Source organism: Odocoileus virginianus, chromosome 9, assembly GCF_023699985.2.
Source record: "Odocoileus virginianus isolate 20LAN1187 ecotype Illinois chromosome 9, Ovbor_1.2, whole genome shotgun sequence".
NCBI lineage: Eukaryota > Metazoa > Chordata > Mammalia > Artiodactyla > Cervidae > Odocoileus > Odocoileus virginianus.
The window spans coordinates 60,623,694-60,644,671 of NC_069682.1; the positions used below are offsets into that span (position 1 = coordinate 60,623,694).

The 20,978-nt window shown below is 44.5% G+C and overlaps 1 protein-coding gene across 2 annotated transcripts in view; it reads left to right on the forward strand.

The window, feature by feature from the left end:
* The window catches only part of CNBD2 (cyclic nucleotide binding domain containing 2), a 64,346-nt gene that overhangs the window by 26,244 nt on the left and 17,124 nt on the right, over positions 1-20,978 (forward strand). For both annotated transcript variants that reach the window (XM_070472580.1, XM_020894078.2), the window contains 5 exons: positions 405-568; positions 5,428-5,584; positions 6,094-6,245; positions 8,095-8,233; positions 16,423-16,537. In XM_070472580.1, the coding sequence (XP_070328681.1) occupies positions 405-568; positions 5,428-5,584; positions 6,094-6,245; positions 8,095-8,233; positions 16,423-16,537 (727 nt within the window). The remainder of the gene's footprint in view (positions 1-404; positions 569-5,427; positions 5,585-6,093; positions 6,246-8,094; positions 8,234-16,422; positions 16,538-20,978) is intronic.

The window sequence follows — 20,978 nt, forward strand, 5'->3', positions numbered from 1 at the left end:
AGGCAAGGGTTGTCTCCCTTGACTGAAGTGTGCAATGTGTCGAATGGGCCCAGGGAGCCCCATTACTGACTGGTGGGGTCAGTGAATGGTAGAGCAGTTCTTGGTCAGTAGTGGGGGACACAGGCCTTGGCATATAGCGGTTCTAGGTCACAGTCCTGCCTGAGTGTCTGCGTCTGTCAAATGGGGGTAATAATCGCATCATGCTTCTTTGGGCAAAGACACAGCGAGCTGGTGAGTGCAAGATGCCTGTCCCGATGCCCAGCACTCAGGGCACACTTATCACGTGTCAGCCACTGTTGTGTGGGAGTGGGAAAGGGTGGGGGCAGGAGTGTGGGGAGTTGCCCGCCAGCTTCTGGGGGCAACTGCTGGGTCCTCCGCGTCACTTTGGCTCTCTCTCCCCCCAGGGTCACTTCCCTCCAAGGGCCATTCAGATCACGCAGAAGAAGCCCTCTTGGAGGGCAGAGCACGAGATCCAGTCACTCTGCAACCTCTTGCAGGTTCTGGACAGTTACCGGAACCACTCGGAGCCCCTGCAGCTGCTCCTGGCCAAGGTCATGCGCTTTGAACGGTCAGTGAGGGGCTTGCCTTTTGGCCCCTGGGCTGGGGCTGGGCCAGGCAAGAAGGGCCGGGCTGTGAAGGCCACGTTGGGTCCACCAGCCCCTCTGTGAGGTGTTGGCTGTGAGAAACCGTCTGTCATTTCACCTCATGCTCACTGTTATGACTACAGCCCACTGTATCTCAGCCATTTATTGAGAATCTGCTCAGAAATAAGGAGCCTCTGAGTCTGAAGAGGATCTGGTTAGAACCTCAGAAAGGCTATGGTCCAGTTCTCTCTGTCTTCTCTCTGTCTTCAGATGAGAAAACTAAAGCTCGGGGTGGGGGGAATTTGTTGTTTTTGATCAGTCGCTTAGTTGTGTCCGACTCTTTGTGACCCCATGGACTACAGCATGCCAGGCTTCCCTGTCCTTCACTATCTCTCAGAGTTTGCTCAAACTTATGTCCATTGAGTCAGTGATGCTGTCCAACCATCTCATCCTCTGTCGCCCCCTTCTCCTCCTGCCCTCAATCTTTCCCAGCACCAGTGCCTTTTCCAATGAATCGATTCTTCGAATCAGGTGGCCAAAGTATTGGAGCTTCAGCATCAGTCCTTTCAATGAATATTCAGGGTTGATTTCCTTTAGGATTGACCTGTTTGATCTCCTCGTTGTCCAAGGAATTCTCAAGAGTCTTCTCCAGCACCACAGTTTGAAAACATCAGTTCGCTCGTGGTCAGCCTTCTTTATGGTCCAACTCTCACACCCGACTACTGGGAAAACCAGAGGTTTGACTAGATGGACCTTTATATGCAAAGTGGGCAGAATGACTCATCTGATTTCACCCCCTAAATAAGTAGCAGAGCTGAGACTAAAATTCAGGTCCTAAAAGCCAGAAGGGATCACAAATGAGGTACTTCATCCAGGTAGGAACAACTAGGGCAAGGGTCTGTGAACTTGGATGAGAAAAAATAATTTATCTGTTTTTCATTATCCTCTCAAATTTATCATTTCCTTCAGTCATGAATGTAGGTAACAAACCACTATATAATTCTTTTTTACCAAAAGAACTTAGAGATATTATGACTTATTTAAGTTGGTGCAGATTTCTCAAAAGTCAATTTACATTTATCACATCTTTGAAAAGATGGTAGTTATTAGGTCTGTTGCTAGCTTTTGTTTTGCAGTGTCTTAAGAAAGAGGCAGATATATTGCTGTATCACAAGCTTAGGTTTTTGTTAAGTGTAATTTGGCTGTATTTTCATTTATACATTTAAAACATTGTTTTGTGAAGCTTTCACCAGATTGTCAGTTGGTCCATGACACAAAGAAAGGACCGAATAAATCCATTGTAGTAGAGAAGCCTAAGAGGTGCTTGTGGTATTTCCACATTATTTCCAGGAAATTTCAGTGGCCTCAGGGGGGCAGCCTAGTAGAATATTTGAGGTAAGACCTGTCTTGAAAATCTAAATGTAAACTCACTATAGGTTTGTGTTCTCTCTTCCTTCTTAGAGGTCACAGTCTAGGGCATAACCACCACTAACTAAATGGACCCTTCATTCCCAATGCAGGATCCATCTCACAGATAATAAAAACCAGGGAAGGGAGGTAACCTTCCAGCTGATGTGGCCAAGGGAGTTTCACAGAAGAGGTGGCATTTGAGCAGGTAGATTTGACAGGTGGAGTTGTAGACAGGACATTGCAGGCAGGGGGAACCATCTTCTTTGTTCCAGTCGAGGGGAGAGGAGAGGGTATCACTACTGTCTAAACTGTAAGATTCGATAACAGGCAGAATAGTGTCACAGAAAGAAAAAGAATCACAGGCCGAGAAGCTCTGGAATTTAATGTCCCATCTGCCCTGGTGTGACCTCAGGCAAGCCACTTAACCTTTCTGAGCCTACAATTCCCATGGGGGAAATGAAGCCAATAATATGAAATCTTCAGGTTTTTTGTGAACATCAGGAGGTCATGATTATTAAAGCTCTCTGCTGGTTGTTTGTTATTTCTGGGACTGGGGGTTAGCAGATCAAATAGGATTCTTCCCCTAGAAAGTGACAGAAAATCCAGCCTATGGGAATGTGTTGATGGCTCATATATCTGAAAAATCCTGGGATAATCCTCCAGCTTCAGGCTCAGCTGGATCCAGGGGCTTAGTGTCACCAGTGACCCACAGCATGTCTGTCTCTCTCCATCTCTTGGCACTTCCTTTGCATAAGCAGCTTATGCAAATACGAATGCAAAGGAGGGTCTCTGGCTGCGACTCCCCCTTCATGGTAGCCAGCCCGCTACAACAGCCACAGCTGCAAGCTTCCATCTGTCCAAGTTCAGTCCATTGGGAAAGGGAGTTACCTCTTCCCAGTTAAGTCAGAGCCTTGGGATTAGTTTTTTCTGAACCAGATTGACCTCACTTGTATCACCAGTTGGTCAGTGATGTTCTGATTGCCTGAGAGTCAAGAAAAGACTTCTCTGGTGGTTGAGTGGTTAGGAATCTGCCTGCTAATGCAGTGGACAGTCTCTGTTCTGTGTGGGATTCCTGGTCCAGGAAAATCCCACATGCCATGGAACCTGTATGCCACAACAACTGAGCCAGTGCTCTAGAGAAGCACACAGTAATGAGAATGCTCCACAATGCTCCACAAAAAGAGAAGTTACTGCAAGGAGAAGTCCAGGCATAGAAACAAAGGACTAGCACAGCCAAAAATAAATTAAACAAACAAAAACAAAAATCAGCTGGTGGAAAAAGGTGAGCAGATGCTTGACAGTAAAAAGAAAACAGATATCTACTATAAGAGGTATCTTTCTTCACCCCCCAAATGTTGGATGAGCTGGATGATCTCTGAGGGTCTACCCTGGAATAAAGGCTGGCCTGTGTTTTTTTATCCCCAAAGTCTTCTTTCCTGGCTGAATATTCCTGCCTTCTCCAATCTAGTCACTGCTATCTGGGCCATCTCCTCTTTCCTCTGTTGATAAAGCCTCTGGTTTGTACATTGTCCTCTCTGCTGGAGCTTACTGTTATTTCTCTGAATGTGCAGGCTTCCAGCTATCTCTGTGCCTTTGGACATGGTGGTCCCTCTGCCTAGGACTCCCTTCCATCTCTCTGTCGCCCTGGATGACTCCGCTCACTATCCTAGAGCCCTCTCTGGTCTTCCTAAACTGGGTTAAGTGCCCTTTCTCTGTGCTTCTGAATTAACCTCTCCTAAAGTGATTTTTTTTTTGGCCGTGCCTTGCAGCTTGCAGGATCTTGGTTCTCTGACCATAGACTGAACCCAGGCAGTGAAAATGTGAAGTCCTAACCACTGAACCACCAGGGAATTCTCATTTTAAAGCATTTAAAAATCTTATTTACTTCCTGTACTTAACTGTAATTTTGAGAACAAGGTTTTTGTCCTTTATCACTATGCCTGGTAGACACCACTGGTATTTGTCTAACTTATTGAATGGATGAATAAATATTTAAAGAGGTGTGGTTTGAACTTGCATTTGAAATACAGAAACTGTCCTCCTCTGAGCTTAAGAACTCTTAGTTTGCTTTGAACCTGGCTCCCTCTGCTCTAAAAGTTCTCAGTTGGGTAGTAAGCTATTCAGTTTAGTTCAGTCGCTCAGTCGTGTCCAACTCTTTGCGATCCCATGAACCACAGCACACCAGGCCTCCCTGTCCATCACCAACTCTCGGAGTCCACTCAAACCTATGTCCATTGAGTCAGTGATGCCATCCAACCATCTCATCCTCTGTTGTCCCCTTCTCCTCCTGCCCTCAGTCTTTCCCAGCATCAGGGTCTTTTCAAATGAGTCAGTTCTTCGCATGAGGTGGCCAAAGTATTGGAGTTTCAGCTTCAACATCTGTCCTTTTAATAACTACCCAGGACTGATCTCCTTTAGGATGGACTGGTTGGATCCCCTTGCAGTCCAAGGGACTCTCAAGAGTCTTCTCCACAGTTCAAAAGCATCAACTCTTCGGTGCTCAGCTTTCTTTATAGTCCAACTCTCACATCCATACATAACTGCTGAAAAAACCATAGTCTTGACTAGAAGGACCTTTGTTGGCAAAGTAATGTCTCTGCTTTTTAATATGCTGTCTAGTTTGGTCATAACTTTCCTTCCGAGGAGTAAGCATCTTTTAATTTCACCATCTGCAGTGATTTTGGAGCCCAGAAAAATAAAGTCAGCCACTGTTTCCACCATTTATCCATCTCTTTCTATATATGCTCATCTCCATTTTACAGACAGGAGAAACTGAGGCTCAGAGAGGGGATATGACTCACTTACTATCACACAGCTAACGGCAGAACCAGGATTTGGATCCTAGTTTGACTCTAAAGCCAGTGCTCTTAATCATTTAGGTACTCATCCATTGCTTCCAGCAGTTGTTCATTCATTCATTCAATGACCATTCATTGAGCATTTACTTAGATGCCTAAGCAGACTGACAAAGGCTGTATTCTCCTGAAGCTTCCGTCTAATGGAGGTGGGAACTGGACACATGTTAGTGAAGAGGTCAAGCTTGATGGAGCTGGGGCTGGGCAATTCTGAGGTCCCTCTAGCCCCATCTGTGCTTTCAGGCGTGTGTGCATGCACAGTCGCTTCAGTCGTGTCCAAGTCTTTGCGACCCTATGGACTGTAGCCCGCCAGGCTCCTCTGTCCTTGGAATTCTTCAGGCAAGAATACTGGAGTGGGTTGCCATGTCCTCTTCCAGGGGATCTTCCTGACCCAGGGATCAAACCTGAGTCTCTGAGGTCTCCTGCATCGGCAGGTGGGTTCTTTATCACTAGTGCCACCTGGGACGCCCATCTGTGCTTTCACACTCCAGAACAAAGAGCAGACCATCTAGATCTCCTCCTGGCAGGGACCAGACTGTGTGTTGCTACCAGACCAACCGGCCATGGTCTTTCCCCAGGTTTGGTCGCAGGCGTGTGATTGTCAAGAAGGGCCAGAAGGGCAACAGCTTTTATTTTATCTACCTGGGCACGGTGGCCGTGACGGAGGACGAGGATGGCAGCAGTGCCTTCCTAGATCCCCACCCAACATTGCTGCAAAAGGGCAGCTGTTTCGGGGTGAGCACGGGGGAAGGGTCTGCCCTCCTGGGGTGGGGTTGGGGGTGACAGAACTCCTGCTGGAACCTCCAGGCCAGGCCCCCGTCCTGCCTTCTGCTGCCTGCCCTGTTGTGGGTCACCACACCCTCACCTGTCAAATGCCGATTGAGTTGGGCCTGGTGATGTCCAAGTCCGACCACTTCATCTGTGATGTTTTAAGGCGTGTGTTCCCTCTGTACCCCCAGAGATGCAGTGACCCCTCAGCGAGGCCTCTCCAGCTTCCTTCCCCTGCCTTGGTCAAGCCTGGTCGCCTCTTTCCACAGGCAGCATATGGTGGTGGGCGGTGGGGGGCGGGCAGGGTCGATCCACAGCAGCAGGGAGTAAGCGGGGGCACAGGATGGGGCCAGGGAACCCGCATTCTGGGGAGGAGAGATTTCTGGGGGGCGATGGAAGTGGGGAAGAGGTGGTCAAGGCTGCAGACAGAAACTCAGGGTGCCTCTCATTTGCCTGTGCTCCTGTCCATTCAACAGGAAATGGGCTCTCTCACCTCTTCAGTGAGGGGGGCCACCGTGGTCTGTATGGAAGAAACAGAGTTCTTGGTTGTCGACCGAGAGGATTTCCTGGCGAACAAGCTGGACCAAGAAATTAAAAAGGATGCTCAGCTTCGGTTTGAATTTTTTAGGTAACTCCACCGGCCAACATCTTCCTCCTGTGTTTATTAGGTACCTTTGTCCTCAGCCCAGTGGGGAGTGCTGGGTGCCATTCTGTCTGTCTAAAATGCTCTTTGGGACCCACCTCCCACCTAACTTCAACTTTTCTGTCTAGCAAACTCCTACTGTACCTTCAGGTCGCAGCTGAAATATCCCTGTCTTAATGGGATGGTAGCATGCTTTGCACACTTGTGGGGCAGATGGGGTGCTCAGCCCTTTGTCCCACCCACTTTATCTAATGTGAACATTCAATCCCACAGTGTTGTTTCTGTTCTCTCCAGTTTATAGTGAAGGAAGCGAAGCTCAGGATGGTGATGTGTCCAGAATGCCTGACTTAGAAGTCCCCAGGCTTCACTGCCCTGCCTCCCTCACCAAGGTCACCTCCCTGCACCCCAGAATAGAGTGGGTGCCCCCTCAGAGCTTCTGTCACACTCTGTTTCCTTAAAGCCTCATCCAAGCTGTAATTTTTGTGCCATCAGACAGTAAGCAAGCAGCTCGGTGGCAAGGACAGACCTGCCTTTCTCACCATCGTCTTCTGTCTTGTCACAGTGCCAGGCAGAGACAGGTACTCATCCAGTTATCTTTAGTCCTCACCTTGAGGAAAAGAGTGAAAATCAATTGCAGCATCCATGCTGGCACCGAGAATACAGGTTGTAGGGATGCAGGGGCAGAGAGAAGTGTGATGAGCAGAGGGCTCTGGCCTCTGTGGGCTGGAGCTAAGAGAGCCACCCCCATGAAGGGGCTGCAGCCCTTCAAGGGCGGAGTCAGGCCTGAATGGAGGGGCAGTTCATATTTTCATACAGTAGAAGAAAAATAGGGCCATGTTCTAATCGCAGCTCTTAGGTTTATTCACCACAGGACCCTCAATAGGTCACTTCACTTCCCTGGGCTTTCGTCTCCTGCCTTGGAAAGTGGGGATCAGGATTCCTTTCTCTGAGGTCATTGTAAGAATCCAGTGCCATGTTCATGGGAAATGTGTGGCCCAGTCTTGGCCCAGGAGGGTCTGGTGGCCCCGCTTTCCTCCTTGCCTCCAGACCCTTCTCCTCCTTGGACACGGTGCTGACCCTGTTCCCCTTTGATGCCCTGATGGAGCTCATTGCCCCCACCCCCAGCTTGAGGCCTGAAGTCAGCCGAGTTCTGAGCTCATAATCTGGAGCTGAGAAAAGAGCTATGCTTATTAATGCAGTCTGGTGGGGCCACATATGAAGGAAGGCAAGCCTGTGATTGATGGTATACTAGGTTTGAGGTCAGAGAAGGGGTGGTCATTGCGGGGTGAGCCTTCCACCATAGGGCACCAACAGGCCCAAAGAAGAGGGTCCTGACCTCCCCCATCCCCTGGCCCAGGGCTGAGGAGCAGAAGTCAGTAGACTGGAGGAGGGAGACAGGGGTTGGAATGAGTTGCCCAAACCAGAGGTAGGGCCTAGACTGCTGGGCTGGGGGATAGGACAGCTGAAGTGAGGAACTCTTTGGTGTTCCTTAAAATGGGAGCAGTTTAGTGGTAGCCAGTTTAGTGGGGGATTCAGCTGGGAGAAGCTTCTGGAGGGAGGATCGAAAGTGAGACAAGCAAAGCCCCAATACCTCAGGTGCATCTGAGACACAGTGAGGGGAGCAGTTGGAGGGCAGGGCCTTGAGAAGAAGAGGGCAGGGGAGCACAGGACAAGTGACAGGAGACCGGCTGCAGGCGAGGCTAGTGAGCAGGACAGGTACGAAATCATCCACCTCAGGCCTTTGCCAGAGCAGGAACACATACTCCCTTTTCGGGAATCACTAGGCCTCTGCCATGATGGACAGTGAGGAAGTCTCACAGGCTTTTCCCCTCAGGAAGATGGACCTGTTTCACTCGTGGTCTGATGAGACGCTCTGGAAGCTCGTAGTCCTGGGGAAGGTAGAGAAGTTCTCCTATGGGCAGCTGATCTCAAAGGACTTTATAGAATCGTCCTCCATCATGTTTGTCTGTGAGGTGAGAGGTCTGGGGTGGGGGTGGTGAAGCTAAGGAGAGCATGGCTAATTTGATGTCCTGTGGCCAGGTGACGGGGTGGAGCCCTGGTTTGCAACATGTCCTTTTCTTTTTTTTTAAGTTTTATTTTTTTACCTGGACAATTTTTTAAAAGTCTTTATTGAATTTGTTACAGTATTGTTTCTTTTCTTTTTTAATGTTTGGCCATGAGACATGTGGGATCTTTGTTCCCTGAGCAGGGATTGAGCCCCACCCCTCACTGGAAGGGGAGGTCCTAACCATTGGACCACCAGGAAAGTCCCAACACATCCTTTTCTGAGCACCCACATCCTAGTTGCTTGGAAAATTCCTTGGACAGAGGACCCTGATGGACTAAGCGCGTATACAGGTCTGAGTTTAAAACAGCAAAGGACACACACTTTGGCCTCCCACCCTCAGAGGGTTTCTGTGATCGTAAAGATACAGAGCTGTTCCATTAGAAAGAAGGCAAGTGTCGGGGGAGGGTTCTCTTTCCTTGAGCTCATATATGTGTTTATTTACAGATACATATTTAAGTTATGCATTTGGCAATTGAATTTTAAGGATTACAGATCACTTTTAAAAATTACAATCTTAAAATTGTAAAAGTGATAATGACCATATTATAAAACTTTCCAGGAAGAGGGAAAATGAGCTCATCACCTCAGAATAGATTTTCAAACGTGATATTTCTTAGAATCACCATTTTTTTTACTCTCAGAGCAAATTGCTTTCCAGAAGGAGGGCTCCACTTTCTCTAGCTCCCAGCAACATACAGCTTTGCCAGTGACAACAACCTCTGCCATTCACTCTTTCAAAGGTTTTTTTAATCTAATAGGTGACAATTGCTACCTCTTTGAGGATTTAACTTATATATATTCTTTTAGATTATTAGCGAGATTAATCCTGTTTACTATATAAATTTTGTCTTTTGCAATAATTTAATAGGTACGGTTACTACCTTTGAGAATTTTTTTTAAATTTCCTCCTCTTTATTAAAAAACGCAAAAAACCAATAACAAAGTTTACCCCAATCACTTATTTTCCTTGCCTCTCCCAAGGTAACACCTTTCCTTTGCTGTTCAGTCATTGAGTCATGTCCGACTCTGTGCAACCCCATGAACTGCAGCATGCCAGGCTTCTCTGTCCTTCACCATCTCCCAGAGCCTGCTCAAACTCATGTCTATTGAGTCAGTGATGCCATCCAACCATCTCGTTCTCTGTTGTCCCCTTCTCCTCCTGCCTTTAATCTTTCCCAGCATCAGGGTGTTTTCCAATGAGTCGGCTCTTCACATCACTTTTCCTGAGTGGTAGGAGTGTCCTTTGTTCTCATGAGGCGACTCTGGGTGGACTCCTGGATGGCTCCTAGGTGGGGGCTGGTCACCAGACAGAAAAGCCATGTTTAGAAGCTTGAAATTTTCAGCGCCACCTGCCCCCCGCTCTCTCGAAAAGGGAGAAAGCCGGCCTCAATAGGCCCTGGGGATCACTCCGTCCGAAGCCTCGTGTACCAGAGCCCCTGTTTCTGGGCGCCACTTTTTGGTTCTTTAATGGACCGGAACCTGGTGGTCCAGACAGTAAGAGAGAGAAAGAGGCTGACATCCCCTGGTTCACACGGAAAGCCAATAGAGTCCTGTTCTCAGGGCTCGCGCTGCTGCACGTGGGCACCAGGCGCCCTCTCGAGTGGGTGAAGGCGCAGTGTGCCTTCTCCAGAGGGTCTTAGAAGCCTGGGCAAGAAAGTGAGCTCAGCGGGCCTCCGCACTCCAAGGAATTAGCCAGAAATAGAGAGAGAGAGAAAAGAAAGAAAGAAAGACACGGGGACCAAAGCTCTGATGGAGCAAAGGTCCTCTTTGAGAATTTAACTTACATAGTTTTTCTGATTACTAGTGAGATTAATCCTATTTGTTTACTATCTAAATTTTGTATTTTGCGAATTGCTTTATGTCCTTTGCCAACTTCTCTGTTGGTTGATAATGAAAAGAAAATTTAAAATATATTGTGTGTTTACTGTGTAACCAAAGGATGTTGCTATTGTCATCATTCCTGTTTTATAGACACAAAAGGGATGGTGCTAAGTGGCTTGTTCAAGTTCACGCAGTTGATCAGGGGCAGAGGCAGGGTTGAACCCAGGTCTGTCTGACCCCAAGGCTCCTTTTCCCAGAAGCTGGGGCTTGGGATTGACTTGAATCCACCTTTCTGTTAGCTGTTGACTCTGCTCAAACCTCTAAGTAGCTCATTATCACAACCAACATCCTCATCATCAAAACCACCATTTTGGGGGGGAGGGGCTCTTCACACCTGTGCTAGGAGTTCTACTAGCATCATTAATCTTGTTTTGGTTTACCTTGGAATAGGTAGTACTTCACATGGTTCAAAATTAGAAACACTCACAAGAGTGATATCTCCCTTTCCCCTCTCTTCCCCAGACTATCCCTCCTCACAGACCACCCCTGGCACCAGTTTCTTATTGTCTCTGTTCTGCACACATTGTCTGTGTACACAGGCAAATGCATGTGTATATTTTTTCCTTTTTTTTCATAAGTCACATTACCCTATACAGACTGTTCTGCCCTTTGCTGTTTCATTTATAAGTATTTCTGTAGGTTGTTCCATATCAGTACCTAAAGAACTTACTCATTCTCTCAACATTGTATAGTATTTTACTGTATGGTTGTATTTTAATTTAACCAGTTCCCTAATTGATGGATATTTAGGTTATCTCAACACTTGCTGCTTCAAACAGTGTTTTGATGAATAGCTGTGTATCAAGTACCATTCCACTATAAATCTTCACCAGAGCTCTACCAGGAAGGTATTATTATTCCAAGTTTACAGTTGAGGAAGCTGAAGCTAAGATGCCTTAGGAAAGGCCACCCAGCTAGTAAGTGGCAGAGCCAGAACTCTGCCCCTGGACTTTTAGTATCTCTCATATACCTATGGTTTACATGTTAAACCAACACAAACATTTGGCAAGTTTTTGCCAAGGTCATGACACATTTGTTCAGGCCCTGGAGGGATACAAAGATGGAAAAGGCTGGTTTTCTCTCCTTATATATATTCTCTACTAGATTCTGTGTGTAGACAAACAAAGTTGTCAGTGCCAATTACCAAGCAATTATTGCAAACTCTGTAAATTATAAGAATTCAGGATAGGAAATTCTTTAAAGGCTGAAGGCTCTCAGGAGGGCTTCCTGGAGAAGGTGAGGTGGGGAATGAGCCTTGAAATATAGGGCCCTTAGACAAAAGCAGGGGTCAAGATTGGTTGTGTGCTGGAGCTGGCTCCTCCTGGCCTGTGAGAGCTGATTGTTAAGGTCTCAGGAATTTATTTAATTACAATTAAATATATTGAAAACAAGGATATTAATACTGAAAAATGTATCATTCCTGAGCATTATTGCATTTTACTGTTATCTGTGTGCTTGAGGTTACTTTCGCCTGTCATATCCATATGGTAGAAATCTAAACCATTGTGCACATCTCTTCTCAATTCAGTGTTCAGTGACTTCCCACTGGTAGCTGGAAATCAGCCATAGTGGAAGTATGAATGCAATGGAAATAGGCAGACACTCTTAAGTCAGGTCTTGATTTATGACTTTGCTGATTGTCTTAAGAAAGCTATTCAGAAAATATTTATAATGGAGATTAAATTCCACAGTGGACTGGGTCTCTAGTTGTTACATTGTAAAGAGAACAAAATTAAGGAAATGTTTTCCCAGTATTTAAGAAAGACTCATTATAGATTCATCATAAAAGTTATATCATTGATGAAGAGGTGAAGTTCTGATATGCATAGTGTTGTTTAGTCTCAAAGTCATGTCCAAATCTTTTGTGACCCTCTGGACTGTAGCCCAGCGGGCTCCTCTGTCCATGGGATTTCCCAGGCCAGTATACTAGAGTGGGTTGCCATTTCCTTCTCCAGGGCATCTTCCTGACCCAGGAATCAAACCTGCATCTCTTGCATTGGCAGGTGGGTTCTTTACCACTGAGCCACCAGGAAAGTCAATATACATAGTATTAAAACTAAAAGAGGTTTCAATGTAATGAGTATAATTTATGAGGGTGGGAAATAGTTTACTAGTAGATTACAAGTCAGACTTATTAATTATTTTGGGAAAAGAGTAGTTTGGCATGTAACTTAATTTGTCTCAAATCATGGTTGAATTGTGACTACAGACTAGCCACAGACATATGAGTTCAGCCAACATCAACAAAAGTGTTCTGTGAGAATCAATTGGCTATATGGAATTTCCAATAAGAGTGTGGTATATATTCAGTTCAGTTCAGTTCAGTTCAGTTGCTCAGTCGTGTCCGACTCTTTGCGACCCCATGAATCGCAGCACGCCAGGCCTCCCTGTCCATCACCAACTCCCGGAGTTTACCCAAACTCATGCCCATCGAGTCGGTGATGCCATTCAGCCATCTCATCCTCTGTCATCCCCTTCTCCTCCTGTCCCCAATCCCTCCCAGCATCAGGGTCTTTTCCAATGAGTCAACTCTTCGCACCAGGTGGCCAAATTATTGGAGTTTCAGCTTCAGCATCAGTCCTTCCAATGAACACCCAGGACTGATCTCCTTTAGGATGGACTGGTTGGATCTCCTTGCAGTCCAAGGGACTCTCAAGAGTCTTCTCCAACACCACAGTTCAAAAGCATCAATTTTTCGGCGCTCAGCTTTCTTCACAGTCCAACTCTCACATCTATACATGACCACTGGAAAAACCATAGCCTTGACCAGACAGACCTTTGTTGGCAAAGTAATGTCTCTGCTTTTTAATATGCTATCTAGGTTGGTCATAGCTTTCCTTGCAAGGAGTAAGCGTCTTTTAATACTGTTTATAAATTGTGTGTAACGCACCCTTCATAACAGTAAAATGTATAGACATACATACACTTTACCTAAGAGCTGGTTGTTTGAACATCTCCAGGAGTGTGTTTGTGTTGTGATTCTGTGTTCAGTCCCAGAGAACAGTCAAGTCTAGCTAATGTAAGCAGGAAAGGGATTTACTGTAAGCAGGATGTTAATTGGCTAACAGATTTACTAGTGAGGGGAGACCTGAATAAACAGGCTCTGGACTGAAAATGACTCCCATATAGCTTCAAATCAGAATCCAGAACTGGACTGTCCCTGATACTTGCTGCCCCTGCCAAGTTTAGGAAGCTACCTCTACAACCACTGTCTCCACTGACAAAGTGGATGTCCGTCAGTTGCATAGCCACGCCTTGCCCAGGTTCATTGGATTGATGGAAGCTAAATCACACCCAGGGTGATTCCCTGGTGGTCCAGTGGTTAGGAATTCGCCTGCCAATGCAGGGGACACAGGTTCGATCCCTGGTCCAGGAAGACCCCACATGCCGCACGGCAACTAAGCACATGTGCCACAACCACTGAAGCCCACCCACCTGAGAGCCTGTGCTCCAAAACAAGAGAAGCCACTGCAATGAGAAGCCCGCACACCACAGCTAGAGAAAGTCCACACACAGCAACAAAGCCCCAGCACAGCCAAAAATAAAAAAAAAAAAAAAATCACATCCAGAGCCTGAGCAGCAGGGGAGCTGGGGAAACGTAGTATTTGGCTCCTGGCCTCTACATGCTCAACACTGAAGGGGGATTGAATGCACAGAATCTGACCCAGAGGAGGATGAGGATGAGGGTGAGGTGCTTGCCAGTGGGAGGGGGAGCGTAGTTTGGTGAGTTTGGAGAATCCTGTTGTCGTGTGAGGAGAGGTGGGGGAGGGCCTAGAGGAGGAGCTGGTAGGGGAGAGCCCTGAATTCCAGCCTGTGTGCCAAGTCGCTCCAGTCGTGTCTGACTCTGTGCAATCCCATGCCCTAGCCCGCCGGGCTCCTCTGTCCATGGGATTCTCCAGGCAAGAATACAGGAGTGGGTTGCTATTTCCTTCTCCAGCGGATCTTCCTGACCCAGGGATCAAACCTACCTCTCTTATATCTCCTGCAGTGGCAGGCAGGTTTTTTATTACTAGCGCCACCTGGCAAGGCCAACCTGAGTAATTTACTATTCCTTCTCCTCCCTGAGTTCTGCTTCCTCTTTCCTAAAATTTTGGGGTGATTGCCTCCAAAGCCAGGAAAGCCATGTGTCCCCCCCCAGTTAACTCTAAGCTCTTTTGATACTATATAACCAGGAAAGATGAGGGCGATGAGTGGCGAGGGGTATAAATTTAAGACTTCCTTTAATCAGCATGATAATGACATCCTGACTAACAGAAAGCTCTTACTCTGGTTGAGCCTTCATTTCTTCATCTGTAAAATGAGACTGTGTTCTTACTTCATAGTCTGTGAGGATGAGATTAGTTTAGCACAGGCTCACTCTACTCAGTCATCATCTAATCCAGTGGTTCTCGAAGTGTTGTTGCTGGACCAGCAGCATCAGCATTGCCTGGGAACTCACTAAAAAATTCAGATTCTTAGGCCCATCCAAGAGCTAATAAACCCAAAACTCTGGGAGGAGAGAGCTCAGTACTCTGTGTTCTGACATCACTGACATCTGCTTCCAAATGATTCTGACGTGCACTAAAGCTGGAGGGCCCCTGATCGAGGGGAAGAGTTTTTAAATTTTGGTAGGCATAAAGAACTCCTAGTGTGCTTCTCAAAAAGGCAGAGTCCTGCCTCATCCCAGAGATTCTGCTTCATTAACTCTGGAAATCTGCTTCTAAATAAGCGTCAGAGGTGATTTCTGACGCTTGAATTTCATTCTGAGAAAAATAATATAGATGTCCCAAAGTGACAGCAGGTAGAGGGCCCCTTGACTAGCAGATGAGTTGACTAGCCCCTTACAGTGTTGTTAAAACCCAATTTACGGGACTTCCCTGGTGGTCCAGTGGTTAGGAATCTGCCTTCCAATATAGGGGATGCGGGTTCGAACCCTAGGTGGGGAACTAAGATCCCACACACTGCAGGGAAACCAAGCCCGCGCTGCAACTACTGAGCGCACTCGCTCTGGAGCCCTGGAGCCACAGCTAGAGAAGCCTGAGTAGGCAAAAGAAGCAAAACCCCTGATTCAATTGTTAATGTGAAGATTCTATGATACATGAGCATTCTTATTTCTGGCTTCTTTTGGATATTCAGAAGATCAGGCAGTGCCAGGATGCATTCTGGTGTGGCCCTTCTGGCTGGAGTTGACGAGCACCAGCCACCTCTAAAGGGACTGCTCTTTTTCCTCATTTTTATTTCCCACCTGGCCAGCTGTTTGAACAGTTGTCCCTATTCCTATAGTTTACTCTTATTGCCACTAGAGGGAGAAATCAGCTTTGGGTGGCTGGGTGTCCTTGAGGCCTGGGCAAAGTTGGAGAACATGATTTCTGCTAGCATTGCAAACATAATTAATGCCCGTAATCAACTCATTTTGAACAGTTTATCATTTGGGAACACATGGTGAAATTGTTTTCTCCACAGATTCAGATGTGATTAAACACCCATGAGAGTCTTCCCAGAGAGAATTGCTCATGTGTATTTTTCTAGTACCTGCAGTTCCTGGTGGATAAAATGTTTGTTGAATGAATGTTGAATAAAGCTACTAACACAATGCCTGGAATATAATAAGGGCTTATTAAATGTTTGATCTCTTATTAATCCTAATGTGTCTCTTAGACTTCCTACTAAAAAAGATTAAGATTGGGAATTCCCTGATTTTGTAGTGGTTAGGACTCCATGCTTTCACTGACAAGGGCCTGAGTTCAATTCCTGGTTGGGGAACTAAAAGTCCACAAGCTGTCTGATGTGGCCAAAATTTTTAAAAAATTAAGGTCTAATAAGGATATGAAATGCATATGAAAAATGACATATCTTTCCTGTCTCTCAGATTAGGAAAGATTAAAAGGGCTGTGAAAACCAAGTTGTCAGTGTACTATACAGATGTATTACAATGGGTTCTCTTATGCACTGTTGGAGAGAGTGTAAACTTATCTGACCTATCTGGAGGGTTGGTTGACAATATATATCAAAATTTTAAATATGTATAACATCCTTAATGGTGATTTCTTTTTTTTGGTTCTTGTGCTGTTTAACTATTTGAATTTTTAAATTATGAGTAGATAGCATTTTCATTTTTTAAAAGGACCTCAAACCACTTGCATGAAGCAAGTAAAACAAAGAAGAGCTTATCTTCAAAGCCTGTCCTGCCTGGAGCTGGGGTTGACCTCTCTGCTTGTGTCCTTACGTGTCCAGGGCATGTGTGAAGTCCTGAGGTTGATAGACCTTGAGACCTCGCCCTTCTACCATAAGTGGATCTGGGAGCATCTGCGGCTGATAGAAGACGGACCTCCAAACAGCCACCTGAAGGGTAAGCCGACATCCACATCCGGCAGCCAGCAGGGGGCGCCTGATCCCGCAGCTTCCTGGTGCCTGGTCCATAGCATCTTAGAAACCTAGAGCTAGAAAAGCCTGGCAGGATAGACAATCTTCTTCTACCAGCTGTGGAAACCGGGTCCACACGGCCTCTAGGTGAGGCTCCTGCTGACTCCTGCAGCCCCTTTCAGCCTTTCCCCGCAGGTTGAGGGGTGGAGAGGGGTGGAGAAAAGATAGCCTGGAGCTAGCCAGAGCTGGGTGTGAGTTCCACTGATTAGCAGGGTGACTTTGGTGAGTACTTAGGCCTCGGGGCCTGATGTCCTGGAGTCTGTCACTGTGTGTTATGGCTAAGAGCATAAGCCTAGGGGCCAAACTGTGTTTGAATCCAGGGTCCTTCTCTTACTTGCTGTGAACACTGGACAAGTGATTCTGTGTGCCTGCACACTGATGCCCTCAGAGTCTGTAAGGCAGACTCCGGTCTCTACCATGCAGGCTTGTTATAAAATTAAGCAAATGAATATATAACACTCTTAGAACACTACCTAGATGTGTTAGTATATAGTTGATGTTCACTGTCGTCATCACAGAGGTTATTACTGAATGAGGGGAAATCTTGTATGCATAGTGCCTAGGAGGTACTCAGTAAATTTCAGCTCTCTTCTCATGTCAGTTCTTTTTCTCTCTTTTCCATTGCTAATCCACCAGAGGAAAAGCTACATCTCACACTTTTTCCCCCAGTTTTCTTTTCACTATGGTAAAATACACATAAAGTTTACTATCTTTATTTTTAAGCACACAGTTCAGCAGTATTAAGTATATTCTTTTTATCTCCTGCCTTCTTTTGGATTATTTTATATGACTCCATTTCATTTTCTTTGTTGGCTTAATAGCTCTGTCACATTATTTTAGTGGTTGCTTTGTAGTTTGTTGTATATACCTTTAACTTATCACAGGCTACCTTCAAGTGATATTATGCCATTTCACGTATAGAATCAGGACCTTGCAACAGTATACTTTTGTTTCTTCCCTCTCAGATGTGCTATTGTCATGTATTCTACCTTCACGTATGTTAAAAACCTTACAACACATGGTTATTACTTTTGCTTTAAATAATTATCTTTTAAACATATTTAAATAATAAGAACAAAACTATTTGTCTTTATGTGGTACCATTCCTGATTTTTTCATGCCTTTGTATAGATCAGATTTCCATAGTACCATTTCTTTCTGCCCAAAGTGCTTCCTTTAACATTTCTTCCAGCTTTTCTATGTTTAAGAATGATTTTGTATTAATTTTATAAAGAAATTTTTTGTTGGTACAAAATTCAGGATTTACAGATTTTTTTTTTGCTTGGTACTTTAAAGACTTGCCTTAAAGTCTGTCTTCTGGCTCACATTGTTTTCAGTAAGAAGTCTGCCAACATTCTTATCTTTGTATAATCTCCTTTCGTAACTTTTTATATCCTTTATACATAATATGACTTTTTGCTGAGGCTGTTATTTTTTCTTCCAGTTTTATCAAAATACAATTGACATGTAACACTATGTAAGTTTAAGGTAAACAGAAAGATGGTTTGACTTACAAATCATCATGAAATGATTACCACAGTAAATTTAGTGAACATTAATTGTTTCATATAGATACAAAATAAAAGAAAAAGAAAAAATTTTGTGATAAGAACTTTTAGGATTGACTCATCAATTTTCTTATATAACATATAGTGATGTTAGTTATATTAATCATGTACATTGCACCTCTGTTACTTAGTATTTATCTTATAACTGGATGTTTGTACCTTTTGACCACCTTCACGCCAGTTCCTTCTCCACTTTTGGTAACCACAAATCTGATCTCTTTTTCTACAAGTTCGTTTCTTTGTTTATTTTTTAAGTAAAACTGACCCATAACAGTATGTTAGTTCCTGGTGTACAGTGTAGCAATTCAATGTAAGTGGTAAAATCATCACCACTACCCTGCTCTGGTTAGTTTAAAATTTTTCTTTTTATCAGTTTTAAGCAGTTTGATTACATTGTGCCTTGGAAAATTTTTCATCATGTTTCTGTGCTTGGGGTTCATTTAATTTTTGGATCTTTGGGTTTATATTTTTCATCAGATTTGGAATCTTTAACCATCATTTTAAAAATGCCCTTTTTTCTATCTTTCTTTCTCTTCCACTTTGGAGACTCAAACCGTATGTACATTGGGCTGCTTGAAGTTGTTTTACTGATGCTCTATTAATATTTTGCTGTTGTCTTTTTTCCTCTCTGTCATTTTAAATAGCTTTTATTGCTATGTGTTTGACTTTAACAGTCTTTCTTCTGCATTGTTTAATCTGATGTTAATCCTATCCAGCACATTTTTTCATTTCAGACCTTGCAGTTTTCACATCTAGAAGTTTGATTTGGGTCTTTCAAAAAATACTTTCTATTTTTCTGCTTAATGTACACAAAATTTCCTCTTTGGAATACAATGATAGTAACTATTTTAATGTCCTTACATACTAATTCTGCCATCTGTATCATTTCTGAGTCAGTTTCAATTCTTTGCTTTTTTCTGTTTATATGGTTCATATTTTCCTACTTCTTTGCATGTTTGGTAAATTTTCACAGAATGCCAGAAACTGAATTTTGGGTACTTGCATATTTTAAAATTCCTGTAAATATTTCTGAGATTTGTTCTGGGATGTAGGTAAGTTATTTGGAAACATTTTGATCTTTTAAAAACTAGCACTTAGGCTTTGGTAGGTGGGATCAGAGCAGTTTTGCCCCATTTATGAGACAAAACCGTTTTTACTGGTGAGGCTTTCTAATCTAGCTGTTGGGAATAGGCACTGTTTCTGGTCTTTTGAGAACTCTGAGGATTTGTCCCTCTAAACATTTTGGGTGTTTCTCTCCCCAGCCTTGGGTATTGCTACTATTACTACCCTGCAGTATCTATTACTGCAGAGCAAATTATCCCAAACTTAATGACTTAAAACAATACTTACTATTTCTCAGTTCCTGTGGGTCAGAATTTTGAGCATGGCTTAGCCAAGTGCCTCTGGCTCAAGTTCTGTTGTGAGGTTGCAGCTGTCTTCCAGGGGCTGTGTTTCTCATGTGAAGACTCAGTTGAGAGGGACCCACTTCCAAGGTCACATAATGGTGTTTTGCAAACCTTAGTCCATCATCTCGTGAGTATCTTGGGGCTGTTTTCTGACATGGCAGCTTGCTTCCCCTGGAGAGAGAGAGTAACACAGAGTATACCCAAGGGCGAAAGCCACAGTCTTTAAAACCTCATCTCAAAAGTGACATCCTGTCACTTCTGCTGTATTCTGTTAGAATCAAATCCAGCCCACACTCAGTGGAAGGACAGTACACACCTGTGTGGCCGTAAGGGGGTGGGAATCATCGAGAGCCAGCTTAGTGGTTGCATTCCGCTGGTGGTTTCCTGACATTAAACGTGTGTTGCTCGGTGCTCAGCTGAGACTGAAGGAGACCCTTGGAGGATCTTCAGACCTCTCTCTCGCGTGCAGCTCTCTCCTCTCCGGAACTGTGCTCTGTGAACTCCAACCTTGTCTTCTCTGGCACTCTCACTTCTGTCACATTAATTTGGAGATGGCTGGACTCCTCCTGGGTTTCCCTTTGCCACAACATTGTCCAGAAAGCCTCCAGGTGGTTGGCTGGGGTAATAGAAGAGCTCATCCCATTTGTTTTCTATCTTGCAGAGATAATGATTCTTCATGGCTTGATGCCCAATGTCTTGAAAACCGTTTTTTCCTGTGTATTTAGCCCAGTATTTTATTAGTTTCTGGTGAGAGAGTACATCTAGTGGATCTAGTTCCTTTTACTCTGGTTGGAAGCAAAATTCTAGATCTGTAGTTCTTAATAGCTGAGCTTTATTCTCTTGTATGGACATGCTACAATTAAACCAGTTATATTTTACAAATACTTTGGGTTATTTTCAGTTTTTCACTATTACCCTACTGTGGTGAATTTCCTGGTGTGTTTATCTTTGCATATTTGTGCACAGAAACATATTGGATAAATTCTTAGAATTACTGCATCAAGTAATTGGTCCAGTGTGTACGGCAGTGCATTCAAAATGTTGATAAATATTGCTACAATGTCTTCTAAATAGGCGTATTTAGGGTTTTTTAAAACAAATATGTGCTCTGTTTTTCCAGTACTACTCCTTGTGTAGTTTGGATTTACTTCTACTAACATTAATTTTAATTTTAACAATTAATTCTAACACTGGGGCTCTTTTTTTTTTTTTTTTTTTTTTACTTTGCTGCTCAGCTTGTGAGGTCTTAGTTCCCTGAGCAGGGATTGAACCCCTACCATGGCAGTGAAAGCCTAACTACTAGGCCACCAGGGAATTCTCAGGAGATCTGTTTTTTAAATTAATGTCATTAAGGTTCAATTTTCATAAAATAAAAGACACAAATTTTAAGTGT